Raw genomic sequence first — 15375 nt, 5'->3', positions numbered from 1 at the left:
ATTATTTGTTTTATCACCCATTTGTATGACGGTTGAGGATTTGTCCCAGCTGTACTGTATTCAATTTAATTAAAACTTTCTGTATTTGTAATTTTTTTTTGAAACTTATTTGTAATTTTATACTCCCTCAATTTCATTTTAATAGTCGCTTGACTTTTTTGCACTGCTTTGACCCCATAATTAAAATGATAATTTTTAAAATTTTCTTTGAATAAAAATATATAACTTAAACTTTTATTTAAAAAAAAAATAAAAATAATAATTTTTACGAAGTCGATCGATGCATTATCTTTGCGCCAATGCGCCGTCCATCTCTATCCCCCCTCTGTTGAACACACATACACACGCACAGAGACACTTGGTAGCTAAAATTAAAGAGGGTTTATCGAACTTGGATAATGGCGGACGAAACCCTAGCTTCTCATAAACGAGACCCTATTAAGTCCTCAGGTCAACTCCTTCCTCTCTGTATATCGTATTTCTACTTATTTACCATTTTATATCCTGTTACAACCCTGGGCTTGCTCTTAACTCGAATCTATTTTATGTTTCATTCAATATTGCAAAATAATTCAATTAATTATTGCTCTATTATAATTATCAATCTTCAAATTCAAATTCAAATCCACTCAACTGTTTGTTATTCATTACTTTCTACTTCAAACCCTTGCCATTATTATTTCGATTGAAATGAAGTTAATATCCATCCTAATTTGAGGTTTAGTCGTTGTACAATATAGAGCAAATATGCCAATGGTCCGCGAATTAATATTAGTTTCATTGACTTTAGTTGATAAAGTTGGTGTGGCAGTATTTTCGGGCTGTTATTCACAAAAAAATTATTTGCCAATTACAACAATGTACTGCTGTCTTAGCGGGATAGAGGGATATTAACTTGTATGTGGTCTACAGTTGGACATGTTGCAGCACAGCGTAGAAAGCAACATGCAGTTACAATTGGAAAAGAACGAAGAGAAGCCCTTGTGCGAACCAAGCGACTCTGTAGAGTGGGAGTTAGTAGTGATAATGATGTTTCTATAGAGAATGACATGATGATTGAAGAAGACCAATCCGTCTTGGAGGCTCAGACTTCTGCAGCTGTTGAAAAATTAAAAGTTTCTGTTGCCTACCAGTAAGTGATTTCTCTTGCTACAAAATGCAGTTCGAAAAAATTAAGAGCTTCCTTAGGTGCACTTCTTAACATCTTAGTTTTTGGCATCAATTAAGTTTGTGTCCATCTGTTAGTTTAAATTTGAAGTCCATGCAAATATTCTAAATTAGTCCACTTAGTCGTGTAAGCTATGTTTTCTTGTATCACGCATTTAAGTACTATTCACTAGTATTCAACTAAAATAATTTATGCCCCAAGGACATGGAAGCAAGGTCATGGTGGTGGTGGGTTTTGGGGGGGGGGTGGACATATACAAGAGGTACTGCATTTAGTGTTTTTTTACCAACATTATATTGGAGTATTAGATCTTTTCTTTGTTGTTGTATTTAGGGGCAAGGGTGCTACACAGAAGAAGGTGGCTGCTTTGCGTGAATTAAGGCATTTGCTGTCTAGATCAGAGTTCCCTCCCATTGAAGTTGCCATTAGTTCAGGAGCGATAAGTCTTCTCGTGCAGTGTCTATCATTTGGCTCTCTGGATGAGCAGGTCAAAAGAAAATTCTGATTCATTATTAGCATGTACTTCATGTTTTCTGAATGTCTGTGTAACTTGCTTGATTGTATAAAATAGATAAAATTTTAAATATTTTTTCCCTCTTTATTCACAGCAGGAAATTTTTTTTTTCACATAATATCCATAAGCATCTTTTGTATATTACATATTATATAATATAACCAGTGTCATTAGTGGTCTACTGATCTCTGATATCTCTCTATAATAGACCCATCGTTCTGGAGCATGCTCCTCTTTGGCACCTCTTTATACTCATTGAAAAATTGCTTGTTTCACTCCTTGTAGTTTCTCTAATATTTCTTATTGCATGCCTACTTGCCTAGCATACTTACCCTTTTGTTGTTCCATTAGCAAGTACAATGTCACTCGAAATAGCCTACACCAAGGTACAAGGTATTGCACATATTTGATAAATCATCTAACTATGTATGTATGGTCTTCAAGGTCATGTGATATTACGAAACTTGTGCTTCTTTCTAAAATATTACCTGGGAGGTTCTTCTGAAGATGATTTTGTTGTTTATATCCTTATTCCTGTTTTGCAGTTGCTTGAAGCGGCTTGGTGCCTGACAAACATAGCTGCTGGAAAGCCAGAAGAAACAAAAGCTTTATTACCAGCATTACCATTGCTTGTTGCTCATCTTGGAGGTTGGTGATGTGTTATTTCCGACTAAAATGGAATACGTAGATTATTATTGGTCTATCTAAGCCTTTAACTTTAGCAGTGGCAAAAAATATCATTAGTAGAGTTGAATGTTTAAGGTCTCACATGTCAAGTATCCTTCAAAAGACATGCACTTTATTGCTATAAGCTGCTAATTGTATATGTTATCTTTGAGAACTGATACTCCATTCCTGAACATATTACATGTATTATGTATATATTGCATTTTTCTTCCCCTATGTCTTTCCACTTATGGACCAAATTTATTTTCCTATAGATATAAAAAGTAAGCGACTTCCTCATTAGTTTATGTTCTCTAATCTCCAAGTTCCTATATATTTTTTGTCATTGTTTTTTAATAATCACTCAACAACTCCAGGGTGTAGTACACTGTCTCTTCTGTGTAACGTTTTGTATGCCTATGTCTAGAAAAGAGTTCCTTTCCTGTTGCCGAGCAATGTGCATGGGCACTGGGGAATGTTGCGGGTGAAGGAGTGGAGTTGAGAAATGTTCTACTAGCGCAAGGAGCATTACCACCTCTGGCAAGAATGATGCTACCAGACAAAGGCTCAGCTGTAAGAACAGCTGCATGGGCATTGTCAAACCTGATAAAGGTCAGTTTCCTCATTGCTTTTTGGATTGGAAATTTCCAATGTTTTTTTATGTAAATTGTACCTTCTTAATATTTGTATTGAAAAGCTTTATTATCTTTGGCAAATTTCTCGTGGGGGGAAATATTGCGTGTATGCAGAGCTTGTTGTTTAATGTAATGTTGTCACAGTTAGCTATAACAATAAGATTTGCAATTCCTTTAGAGTTCTCTTCTCTTAAGCGCACAATGGAAGGATTTTGAATCAGGTCTTTTATAATAATCATAGGCGTGTCTTGTTTTTGTACCTTACTTGCAGTATTACGTTCTCATTATTCATTCGTTAAAAGATGTCTTTAATTTCATATCATTCTGAATGTAGGGACCAGAACCTAAAGCTGCAACTGAGCTTATAAAAAATAATGGAGTACTTGATGCCATTCTACGACACTTAAAAAAGTCGTAAGTTTATAGATTTCCTTGCACTTGTCACCTTATATTGCTTTTAAGATTTTTCTTTCCGTTGCTTGTTGGCTGACTTTGCATTTCTGAGCTTTCGATTTCATATGATACTTCATCTTCTTCTGCATGGCCTTTCCAACACGAGCCTTACATAATTTTGTCCATTCTTCTCTTCATTCACTATTTATAAGTTATCTTTTATGTATTTATGTACTGTTCTGCCGCGAATACTTTAATCTATGGAGAATACATATATTTCTATTCGGTAATTAATCAAGATGGATTGTCAAATTAATTAGGGATGAAGAGTTGGCAACTGAAGTAGCATGGGTTGTTGTGTATCTTTCCGCACTATCGAGTGATGCTACAAGTATTCTGGTGAAGAGTGATGCCGTTCAATTACTCACAGAGAGGTTGACAACTTCGAATAATCTGCAGTTGCTCATTCCGGTATTTACAAACACGTCATTGACAAACTGGCATTTGCATTCACATTTTTTAAGAAAGATTGCTCTTACAGTTCACTGTTTAAATTTTTACCAGTTACTGAATCCTATCAGATTCGGTCTATCACCGTAATAACACTTATTAAGAACACTCTTTGTAATTTTGAAAAAGAACACTCTTTGTAATACGGCCCCTCTTCTCTTGGTAATACGAGGTTGAGGGTTTTAACCCCGGTGGGGGCATGAGCTTGTATATCTAAATTTATGCAATTGAATTTACTAAAAAAAACAGATGACGAGAAAGGAAAGTAAAGGAATGGGTAATGGACAGTAACAAGAATGAAGGGAAAGTATAGGAGCAAACGGAGCATCCCTCTCTTTTAAAATTTAGGATCTTACAACAACACTTCTTGTTATAACTAAAAGTCATTTTCTTATATACATCCGTATTCAAATCCTATCAGTATTCTAATCAGCTATTGGCCTATCTTTCCTTCCCGTGTCACAAATTTGTTACTGATACTAGACCCATTGTCACAGGACCTATTACAGATATTAGTTGATGGCTTGATGCCCATTATGACCAAATTCAGTTGATTATCGTGAAAGTTACTTGGCGTATATATATGTAATTATGTACTGATGTGTATTATCTTCTGGTTTGCTTTTGTTTGTAGAGGATCCTGTAAGTCAAATTATTTAGTTTACATGCATTATTGCACAAGAAGTTAGTGAGTACGCTTCAAATAAATGATTTAAATCTGTATTTATCTAATCACTGAAGTTTACCCATTTTCCATCACCTAACTAGACCTGGAAATGGGTCGTATCGTGTACATTCGTTCCCTGTATTTTCATGTTTTTGTGTCACAAACTTTAAAGCTGAACACGGTTCAGATTTGTGTTGGTGTACCATGTGGGTAAAACTAACCCGAAACGAATATTTTCGTGTCTACACAGAAATACACGGAAGTACACAAATTATATATGAAAATATCTTTAAATAATAATTGTTAGAAAATGCAATAACTAATAAATTAGCCTCCAAGTTTCCAACAGGCAACAAACAAGTTCTGAATACATAATGCATAAAAGAGTAGAAATGTTCGAGAAAATAACATCTTGCAAGTACACTAAAATACAAATTGACATATCTGTGTTTAGTACAACTAAATGAATAATATATCCATATTTAGTACAAATATATGAATAATATATCCATGACAGTATAAATAATATATATTTTTACAAATTAAATTTTTATATATTTCGTGTACTTCCGTTCCGTGTCGTGTACCTATTTTGGAAAACCAAACCTGACGCTAAATATATCCATATTTTTTCGTGTTCATGTAATGAATTTTGATACCCAAACACTAAATATTTGTGTCGTGTTCGTGTAGTGTTACTGTGTCTTACCAAATTGCCAGCTCTACACCACACTTAACGACTAGATTTATAACCCGCATATAGGCATCCAAGTTTCTGAAACTTGGAGAAGCCAAGTACTTTTCGAATTATAGTCTTGTGTACCGGATGTTAATGAAGTTGACAGTTCCTGGTACTTGAATTTACTTAATATCTTCCCACCTAAATTATAGCCTCACCATATCGTCGAAGTTTGTCAGAGAATCAACAACTATTCATAGTGAAAGCGGTTAATGCAGCTGAACTCATAGCTGCCTAGTCACATGTATATATCCAGGAAATAATACTTTCCATGCATGGATTAGTTTTCTAGAGAAAGAGGAGAGAAGGGAAACTACCTGTGCGATCTGCCTTTACCTTCATCAATTACATTTATTATCATTTCCTTCTTCAGTTACACGGACAGGAGGAAGAAAAAAAGCAACAGCTGCGAGCTGCTAAGACCAAGGAAACTGTTTCATTAGCTCAAACTTCTTGTACTTTACATCACCCTATCATGTTAGACATTTATTTACTACAGTATTAGATACCTTAAACTTTCACCGTAATTTTAAACATTTTCGTCATTATATTTCAATGTCAGTGTCTCAAACTTCAATTAGATTGACCCCTAAAGTTTTTCATAACTAAGAACAGTACCTGAGCTTCGTAATATTTGCAAATCTTTCCCTGCAGTGTTAGAACTCAGAAGTTTTCCTTTGACCCCTGGGGTTTTCTCTATTGACCATCCTCTTACAATTTTACAGTTTGAAGCCTGACAAATGAAAAAGCTCACAAGAAAAGAAAATGACAAAATTATAAGTGGTCGCATGATTTGCATGTGAAATTGGATTGTGAGTGTTGTAGATTAGTTGGACAACAACCTGAGTTATTTAGTGCATGATTGTTGAATTAAAGAAGCTATACCAAAGTTTTCATAAACCTAATGCCCCAAAGGACAGTAAATTGCCCTTTATTGGTACTACCAAAAATACTTCTAAAGCTGATCCAGACAAAGAATTTGGAGATGAATTTGCTTCCATGGACAAAATATAGAGAAATTTTTGATCATATTTTGAAGCATATTAATGATGACAAATGGAACTGGAGGTAGAAGAATAGGCCGATTTAGTTGTTTCTGAAAATATCTTCGAGCTTTTGAATGTTTTAAATAATGACGCTGCTATTTCCAAGAAATACTCTTATGTATTATGTACTCCAAACCTTGAATGCTCCGATAGCTTCTGGAATATTGATTCTTGATTGTGGTTTTTTACCCTCAAGTCTCAACTCTCATAAATTTTGTGGTCCTTTTTTTTCATTTGGTGAGATAACATGTAACATGGAATCTATAAACTAAACTTTTAGTGATATTTGTGTGTATAGATGAAGTGTTATAATTGATTTAATATTTGTATTATATTAAATATTAAATCAATGTTATGTGTTGACTAATAAATAATCCATTTAAAACCTCCCTCCGACATTGTAAGGTTTTAGATGACCTGGTTACTAGATATGGTCCCGGGCTTGTTTCAGAGAGAGGTAGTGGGTTTAAGCCCTTTCACCCATCTTATTTTAATATATTTGTGCGTTGTCTTGTTTGGTAGTTTGTCCACTCTTATGAACGAGTGAGGGGCAATGTTGAATTATATATGATCAATTTAAAGCCTCCCTTTAACACCTTAAGGTTTTGGATGAGTTGGTTACCTAACAATATGTTACCCAGAAGTTGTCCAACATTGATACTCTCTAATGTCGGACTTGGCAATATTTTGTAAACTACATCTTTTTGGTCCAAAAAAAGTGTGGAGTATCCATAGTCCATACCATGCCCGAGTCTTTAACTGTCCAATGCAGTACTTAATGTGAAGGAATGAATTTGGGAAATATAGGATAATTGTTTCCTTGTCAAATCATGGCAGTTGATCATTTTTTGGAAGTATATACTTAAAACTTATTTTCTTTTTAGTTTGGATTTCACTTGGTGCCCAAGTCTTAGGAAGTCTTTTAAAAAGTTGTGATGTTCATTATGTTATATATTTGAATTATGAATTATTGAGTATTGTTCATGCAGTAATAGATCCACGAATATGGGTTTTATCAACACATTTTAACACTGCCCTGCAAGTCATAGGAGCCTAGACAAGATTAATATTTAACTCCCAGGGAGTTGGTCAATTGGGATAGATGCTGTAAACATGTGCAGGAAAAATGAAGGTTAAATCACGGTTGAACACAGAATTTGGCCTGCGAGCATCCCATCCTAAGCATAGGCGAACAGTTCACATCATGTACATGTAGTCTGTAGAACTGTTTGTTATTCTATCTATCTAAAGATACAAAAATGTTGTTAAGCAATAAAACGATACAGGTAAGCTAAGTCTAATATTAATATTTCTCTTTAGGTACTGCGGAGTTTAGGTAATCTTGTGGCTGGTGACGCGCGCACAACAAATGTTGTCCTGGTTCCTGGACATGGAATCACAGGCAAGTTTTTACTTGCAATTACTTTTGACTGAGAAACTTTAACTTTGACTACTCATTATATCTTAAAAATACAACATTTGCAGATAATGTTGTAGCTGCACTAATTAAATGTCTGAAAAGCGAGCACCGTGTGTTGAAGAAGGTAAGTTTGATCTTGCTTATCTTTTATGAAAGTTGACTTTACTATACTCATTGCATGCTCCATTCTTTTTGCAGGAAGCTTCTTGGGTGCTATCCAATATAGCTGCTGGGTCTGTTGAACACAAGCGGTTAATATTCTCGAGCAAGGCAGTTTCATCATTGTTGCACCTTTTTACAACAGCAACATTTGACATAAGAAAAGAAGTAGCATATGTTCTAGGGAATCTCTGTGTTGCCCCAGCAGAAGTTTCTGGACGGCCTAATCTAATACTGGACCACTTGATTTATCTTGTTGGAAGAGGATGCCTTCGTGGTTTTATTGATTTAGTTAGATCCGCTGATATTGAGGCTGCAAGACTAGGACTTCAATTCATTGAACTGGTATGAATGCTGGTTCTTCTGTGAAAATCCTTTCGCTGATTAATATGGCTTTACATTATGTAAAAACTTCTTCTCTTCTCCCCCCTTCTTTTATATGATTTATTAAATAATTAAGAATTTCCCTTTAACCCAATCTCATCCAGAATAACACTGTGGAACTGGATTTAATATTCTAAATATAATGGGCCAATTGTCAGAGACTTACTTGTTTGGTTGTGATTGTGTCTACTGAGTTATATATATTAAATTAAATACTTTACCTGTCCTTGAAAGTCGACTATGCATCCACTAGATTCTGGACAGCTAACTCACATGTGATTTAGATCTCATGTTATTTTTTGTAACTGATTGAAGATTAGTTCTCTTGATAATATCTTGTGTTTCAACAGGAAAACTAATTTATTTTGTTTCTTTTCATTACCATTTCCTTCTTTTTGATTGCTAGTATATGATTTTCTGTAATCTAGAAATTAAGGGTGTGCCTTACCAATTTATAGCTCTGGGAATTAATGTCCATTTTGTACTTTATAATGTCAATGGACAATTTTAGTGTTATCTGACAGGTTTATTTGTTGGCTTCTTAGGGCCCTTGTCAGAAAAACACTGTTTCAGATTCTTCACAAAGTTAATGCCTTTGCTATTTTTTATGTTGGATTAATCATCCGCAAGAACATTGTATAGAAACATTAAAGTATCATGACTTGCTCACTTCATTGCTTTGGTTGTGAAGAAGTTGTGCATAATGATGCAAACAAGCAAAAGCACAATAATGCATAATACTATATAGCTTCAACTTTTCATGTTCCCATTTCAAGTAATCCTCAAGGCTTAGGGGTTTTTCTTGTGAATCTGTCTAAATAATGTCTCTGTGGTTTTTCTAACCTTCAGGTTCTAAGGGGGGTGCCTAATGACGAGGGTCCAAAGCTTGTTGAGAGAGAGGATGGCATTGATGCCATGGAGAGGTTTCAGTTTCATGAAAATGAAGACCTCAGAAACATGGCTAATGAATTGGTCGACAAATACTTTGGGGAGGACTACGGGATTGAATGATACTAAATGGAGCAGTGACAAAAAGTTATTCTTAGGACTGCCCTGTATGTGAATGGAGACCAGACAAACCTTGAGATAGCCTTTTCAACGGCCTTACATGTCGTCTGTTTCTCTTGAATCACCTGCTTCTGCTTGTTTTAAAAGCCGTAGTTAAAGATTGTAAGTACAAGAGCCCAGGTTGTTGTAGAGGTGGAACAAAACTGTATGTCTATCACAATCATAAATGTATTATGTTATACCTCTATATGTCTCTGTATATTATGTTAAAAATTTTGAGTTCAAAGGCTCCCAAAATATTGCATAAAAAAGTATTTACACTTCTATTCATTTTGCGTCTTCCATTTAAAAATTGTACTATGTATACTAGAAACACACGAGCTAATTATTGATCAATCATCAAAGCATATAAGAATGTATCATATCATATAAGGTTTGTCATTCTGTGCTAAAATTAGAAAGTAGAATTTGTTGGGAAAAATCTAAAATGTAATATGGAACGGAGCAAGTGTTTATATTTTAAGCATATTTTTACAAAATTTCAGATACACTAAAAAGCACAAGTTTCATACGAACTGCTTTCAAGTAAACTTTCAATGACAACTTCTGTGGAAACATAATCACAAACTTGCCAATAAATTTGGTGTGCGTGTGTTCATTCTATCTCTATGAATGTTGCTTCACCTAGTCCTCTTACACACACTGACAAACACAACACTGTAAACTTTACTTTTATTTTATTTAAAGAAAATATTTACTTACAAAATCTCCGAGTCATTGCTTCCCTATTTTCTCTCCGATTTATCCCCAAAATCAGATCAAGCCCAACATTGTCTAAGCCCCCATTCTTGAATCTTGATCTTTTTGATCATCATTCTTCATTAATCCCACAATTTATACAATAAAATTCCGATCTTTATCCTATTTCACACCTACCCATTTCAAGATTCTTACAAATTTGTGTGTATAATCTATACACACAATCAAAATCATGTCTCACATCCCCCTTAGAGCTGTGACACTGACCCATGTTAGGTACCAGAAAGGAGATTATTTTGGGTATTTCTTGGCTTGGGTATCTCTTGTTCCTGTTTTTATAAGTCTTTGTGGATTCACTTGTCATTTGTTGTTTCGTAGAGAGCTTCAAGGCTTGTTCTTTGCTGTTGGTTTAGTTATTTCTCAGTTTATTAATGAGCTTATTAAATCTACTGTTAAACAAGCTAGGCCTATTACTTGTGAGCTTCTTGAATCTTGTGATTCTCATGGCTGGCCTTCCAGTCATTCGCAATTTATGTTCTTTTTTAGTGTTTATTATACCCTTTTAACTCAAACCAAGTTTGGGGTTTTGAGTAGAAACCAAATGGGGATTGTTGGGTATGTGGTTTGGCCAATGGCAGTGCTTACTTTGATTTCCAGAGTTTATTTGGGATACCATAGTGTTGTACAGGTGTTTGCGGGTGCTACGTTGGGTGCTGTGCTCGGTGGGGGTTGGTTTTGGATTGTTAATTACAAGCTCAGGCCTTTTTTTCCTATGATTGAAGAGAGTCCAATTGGGAGCGTGTTGTATTTTAAGGATACTTCACATATACCACATGTGTTGAAATTTGAGTATGAGAATGCAAGGGGTGCTAGGAAGCATTCATCGTACAAGCGTAGCGATTGATGATGGACTGAAGGTCGATCAGGTAATTGTTTTTACGTGGTTTGATTTAAGAACTTGACTCTTATGGTCATCTGTAGAAACTCAGATGCAATGTTCGTATTTACCATGGTGTTTTCTAGCTAAAGTATGACTTTCATTATTGCTTTAGCAATAAGAACCTTGCTATCAAGATATATTAGCATTGTGGATGTGTACTGACATACTTTTAATGTATTATGGTGATTTGGTTGGTACTAGCTAATTTTGTTTAAATCACATATTCACATTAATGTTTAAGTATATTGCTAGCATCCAGCAATTAACTTGTGTTAGACATTTTGTACATCATACAAACAATTTTTTTTCCTTCTACACCTTAATAGTGGTTTTATATAATTAGCAGTGTTTATGACGAAGCCATGTGATAATGTATGTTTCTTTACCTGGATTGGTTTGGGAGGGGTTGGGGGGGGGGGTTATTACCTTACTCCTTTTCATTTCATAGTGCTAGTTGACCTTGTACATTCACATTTACCTCCCCACCTATTTAATGACGAGCAACTCCAAGAGACTAACTATATTGTCTCCAAAGTTGAAATATAAGGAATTTGTAACGGAATCTTGCTCCACAGCCTCCTAGTGGCTACTTAAAAAGTTAAGAGCATCATCTCCTTATTTTCAAGGAATCTTGATCCATCACTTATTTTATTCTAATAATATATTAATTTCTCTTCGTTACTAATCTTCTTTTAATGTCATAAAAGTAGGTGATCCTAAATCACTAGGAGCGTTATTGTTTATAGTAGTTATGAAGATTACACTAGGAGCATCCTAGTGGCTACGTAAAATGTTAAGAGCTTCCTCACCTTTCTTATTTCAAAGGATTCTTGAGCCATACCTTATTTTATTTCTAATAATAAAATATTTATTTCTCCCCATTACTAATCTTCTTTAAAATGCCATTAAAGTAGGTGGAATTTGAATTTATATATCCCATTAACCCACATCACCATATCCTCAATTCTCTTGATTACCATTCTCATGGTGCATTCAAATGCCTCCTAAGAAAAGCTGCCCCCTTACCGTAATTTTCTTTCTTTCCAGCTCGGGACCTTGACATGAGCAAGGCCGCGTATGTGAGCAAGGCCTGATGATTTTTTCACAGAATAATCCCAAGGTCGCAGACAACTGTTGGAATCAAGTTCTGGGGTTCCATAATCGATGTAGAACACTTCAAATCTAGCTTTTGCAGACCGAGCAACACCTTGAGGAACATCCTCTATCTTCACATTTTAATTGGAAACAATATCAGGATAGATCAAAATTTTATACTATGATGAGCTATAATGAAACAACGGGAGCATGACATATAAGTAAACAATCTAATTAAGTGCACTCTCTTGGTGAGATAACAAAGAAATCAAACAAGTCTATGGCACATACCAAGAGCACCTAACATAAGCTAATGTCACAAATGCATCTTTCAGTAGAAGGTAGAAGTAATTAAGCTTATATGTGATGTACCTGACTAATGTTTCCACTTGAGCATAAATGTCAAAATACTATTTTGAAGTCATGTTTATGCTAATCTCCAAAATATGCAAGTTAGCTACATGTGGTGATGATGCAGTTTGACTAGGTTTTAGAAATCGCAAACTGTAAATTTATCCCTCCATTGCTCTGTACCGGGAATTATCTTCCCTGAACTGTGCAAGGAGAAGATCGCTCTTCTCGGGATTGAAGGAACCAAGTGTGGGAGCTTCTTGAAGCTTCAAAGAAGCAAGTTTTTGCTGAATGATAGAGGCCTCTTTCTGGTAAGCTACTAACTGGATGCAGAAATTTCCACCACCAACAACTTCTATAGCCACTATCTGAAAGGACACACGAGTAAGATCCGTACACACCTGGAATGCAGCTTGCGTAACGATTGCTCAAATCGATCAAATAAACTAATAACTTGGAAATCTATGATCTAACAGAGCCAAAAGCTCAAAACTACACTTGAAGAATCAAAAGTAGATCAGAAACTCTTTCCGTTGTAACTATCAAGCCAGGTGGTCTGCCACTAATTCTATGGCTACAACATTACCACTTTCAAAATGGGCTATTCTCCATCCATCTCAGTCATCGTGCTGAACATTCCTTCTCCGAGGTGCTGCTATGGTATACTCACTGTCCTCTTTCTTCTTCTCGTTACTTTCCTGAATGTTTGAAGGCTCAGCTGCATCAGTCTTCTTAGCTTCAGCAGTGACAAAAAAGAAGTAGAAGGCACAAGACTGTTAGAATCATCAAAAAAGTATCTCTTTTAATCCACTACAAGAAAGGTTCTGACTTGGAGATACGGGCTTATATTTTCTACCAAAAAGAACTATTAGTAGAACTGAGAAAATAACCACCACAATGGAGACAAATACACCAATTGTGAGATTTAGTTGCTTCTCAGCTTTTTCGACAGCATCCTGCAAGACAAGTTCAGATAAACCAGTTGATGGACAGTACAACCACATTAAAATGGACTAGACGACATAACACATAAGAAGGAAATAGACAATAGTCCATAGTTAACTACCAAAACTTTGAATTTGTGATTCTGAAGGAAAGGAATGTCTGGAATCATGTAGAGGAGGTCAAACACCTTCTTCTGCAATAACAAGATAGAACAAGGTAATTAACTAGTTAGACCCCTAAAACCGCATATATGCATTAGAAAAAGGCAACCTGAGCCATTACCTGCATGTAGAGCTGGCCAAATGGGCGGGTTTGAACCGCTCATTCGGGACCGGTTCGTACCGAAACCGTAAAAAATTCGGACCGAACCGGGCCGGTTCAAACCCGCACAGCTCGGTAATTCAGGTGAACCGAACACGAATACCAATTTTAGAACCCGGGACCGCACGAGCCCGCACGAGCCCGCACGAGCCGCACGACAAGCCAGCCCGCACAGCCCGAGCCGGCCCGCACAACATCTTCTTTCTTCTTTCATTCTGAGAATTTATCAAACACTTGGTGCTCATAGTTGAACTTGACAACAAATCTCTGTAACTTCCATCTTCCTCCAATTCACTAAATCCACAGTACACTAAATCTACCAGGTATATAAGCTACAACTAATTCATTTATGATTTTCTACTATGGATACAGTAAAACAACTAAATCTACTGGAAACGAGCTAAGTGCAACTAGAATTCACTTAACAGTCACTTCAACAACTTCAGAAATCACAAATCTAGATCAAACAGCAAGGAAATAGAGTACTTGAACTGTTTTAGTAATTATCTCCAAACTAAAAATGAGCTTTAATACCAGCCCGGTGCACACGGCTCAACCCGCACGGCCCGGTTCGTGATTCAACCCGCACGGCCCGGTTCGTGAATTCTTACGGTCCGGTTACGAATCCTGTAATCACGGTTCAAACCCGGCCCGAGCCCGATTCGTAATTCAGCGGTCCGGTTCAGTGTTCACTTACCGAGTGTTCAACCCGTGTGCGGCCCGGCCCGGCACGCACGGACCGCACACTTGGCCAGCTCTACCTGCATGCCTTAAAGACGATTGGATACACAGCTTGCTTCTTCCTCGGCCTTCTGTTTCTCTTTCTCCACGTCAAATTTGGGCTTCCATTTTGTCTGCTTGTATGATTCTGCAATCTTCTCGTCATTTGCTATCAAAATGAACATGCCATCTTGCATTGTTGAGATTTTGATGCCAATTGCAGCAATAAGCTCATAATCAGGTCAAGTTCAAAGTAGATGGGATTTGGAATTTGCTGAAGCTTCCATATACCCTTGTAAATAGCCTTGTATGCTGGGTTCCTCGTCATTGGCCTCTTCTACTCACCGCAGCCAGGTGCCTCCTCACACTTGGGGTTTTCAATTTTAGATCCTCCCATTCACCGTCCTCCTTGTCGTCCCAATCTTCAGGTTTAGATGCCTCTGGATCCTCAATTCCCTCGAGCTCATCATCTAACCATCCTTCAGGTTTTGTAGCTTCGTCATCTTCAATTTCCATAGGTGCATCCTGGTCCCAATCATCTGACAATTGAGGAGGAGTAGAGAAAGCACCAACATTAAGATAAGAGTACGAGCTAACGTGCTGCTACAGTACTTGATCATCAATTTTGTTACTACTTTCTCTTTGTTTTGAAACTCCTGTACAATATCCACTCTTGCGGTAGGAGAGGTAAAAAAATCAGAATTAGCAACTATGCAAATTAATTAATGTTGATTGCAATGTAGTGTTAAAAATGAGACAAAAACATTTATCTAAAATAATATAGTACATCAAGCCATATTTGGACATTAGATAATGAACTGAAAACTAACACAAAATTTGGACAAAGCCAATATTTCTTTTCATGTGATGGCCTTGATATAATAATTCAATATCGATGTACAGATACTTGATCAATAAACAATTGCATTCACAGC

At 36.2% G+C, this 15375-nt stretch overlaps 2 protein-coding genes and 1 pseudogene across 2 annotated transcripts; 2 read left to right on the top strand and 1 right to left on the bottom strand.

Moving 5' to 3' along the window:
• Window positions 1–283: 283 nt before the first annotated feature.
• Window positions 284–9568, top strand: LOC141700199 (importin subunit alpha-9). Its single transcript, XM_074504018.1, has 11 exons — window positions 284–450; window positions 913–1132; window positions 1502–1655; window positions 2228–2330; window positions 2776–2960; window positions 3318–3397; window positions 3697–3847; window positions 7659–7740; window positions 7824–7882; window positions 7957–8262; window positions 9151–9568. The coding sequence occupies exons 1-11, from the start codon at window positions 399–401 to the stop codon at window positions 9310–9312; spliced, it is 1554 nt and encodes a 517-aa protein (XP_074360119.1). The 5' UTR covers window positions 284–398; the 3' UTR covers window positions 9313–9568.
• Window positions 9569–9873: 305 nt separating this feature from the next.
• On the top strand, window positions 9874–12352 carry LOC141700205 (lipid phosphate phosphatase gamma). Its single transcript, XM_074504025.1, has 2 exons — window positions 9874–10994; window positions 12056–12352. Exon 1 carries the CDS (start codon window positions 10301–10303, stop codon window positions 10970–10972), a length of 672 nt encoding a protein of 223 aa, XP_074360126.1. The 5' UTR covers window positions 9874–10300; the 3' UTR covers window positions 10973–10994; window positions 12056–12352.
• A 1327-nt stretch (window positions 12353–13679) lies between these two features.
• Window positions 13680–15040, bottom strand: LOC141700201 (calnexin homolog; annotated as a pseudogene).
• Window positions 15041–15375: the final 335 nt, after the last annotated feature.

The sequence above is a fragment of the Apium graveolens genome, unplaced genomic scaffold (assembly GCF_009905375.1).
Source record: "Apium graveolens cultivar Ventura unplaced genomic scaffold, ASM990537v1 ctg1923, whole genome shotgun sequence".
Classification (NCBI taxonomy): Eukaryota; Viridiplantae; Streptophyta; class Magnoliopsida; order Apiales; family Apiaceae; genus Apium; species Apium graveolens.
This window is presented reverse-complemented; position numbering and strand designations above follow the sequence as displayed.

What these genes read in the sequence shown, in the direction of transcription:
- LOC141700205 (XM_074504025.1), top strand. Translation starts at nt 10,301, where the DNA reads ATGTCTCACATCCCCCTTAGAGCTGTGACACTGACCCATGTTAGGTAC.
- LOC141700199 (XM_074504018.1), top strand. Translation starts at nt 399, where the DNA reads ATGGCGGACGAAACCCTAGCTTCTCATAAACGAGACCCTATTAAGTCC. An exon ending in TTGGCTCTCTGGATGAGCAG is followed by an intron (nt 1,656 to 2,227) that starts GTCAAAAGAAAA and finishes CCTGTTTTGCAG; the next exon opens with TTGCTTGAAGCGGCTTGGTG. An exon ending in GACTTCAATTCATTGAACTG is followed by an intron (nt 8,263 to 9,150) that starts GTATGAATGCTG and finishes TCTAACCTTCAG; the next exon opens with GTTCTAAGGGGGGTGCCTAA.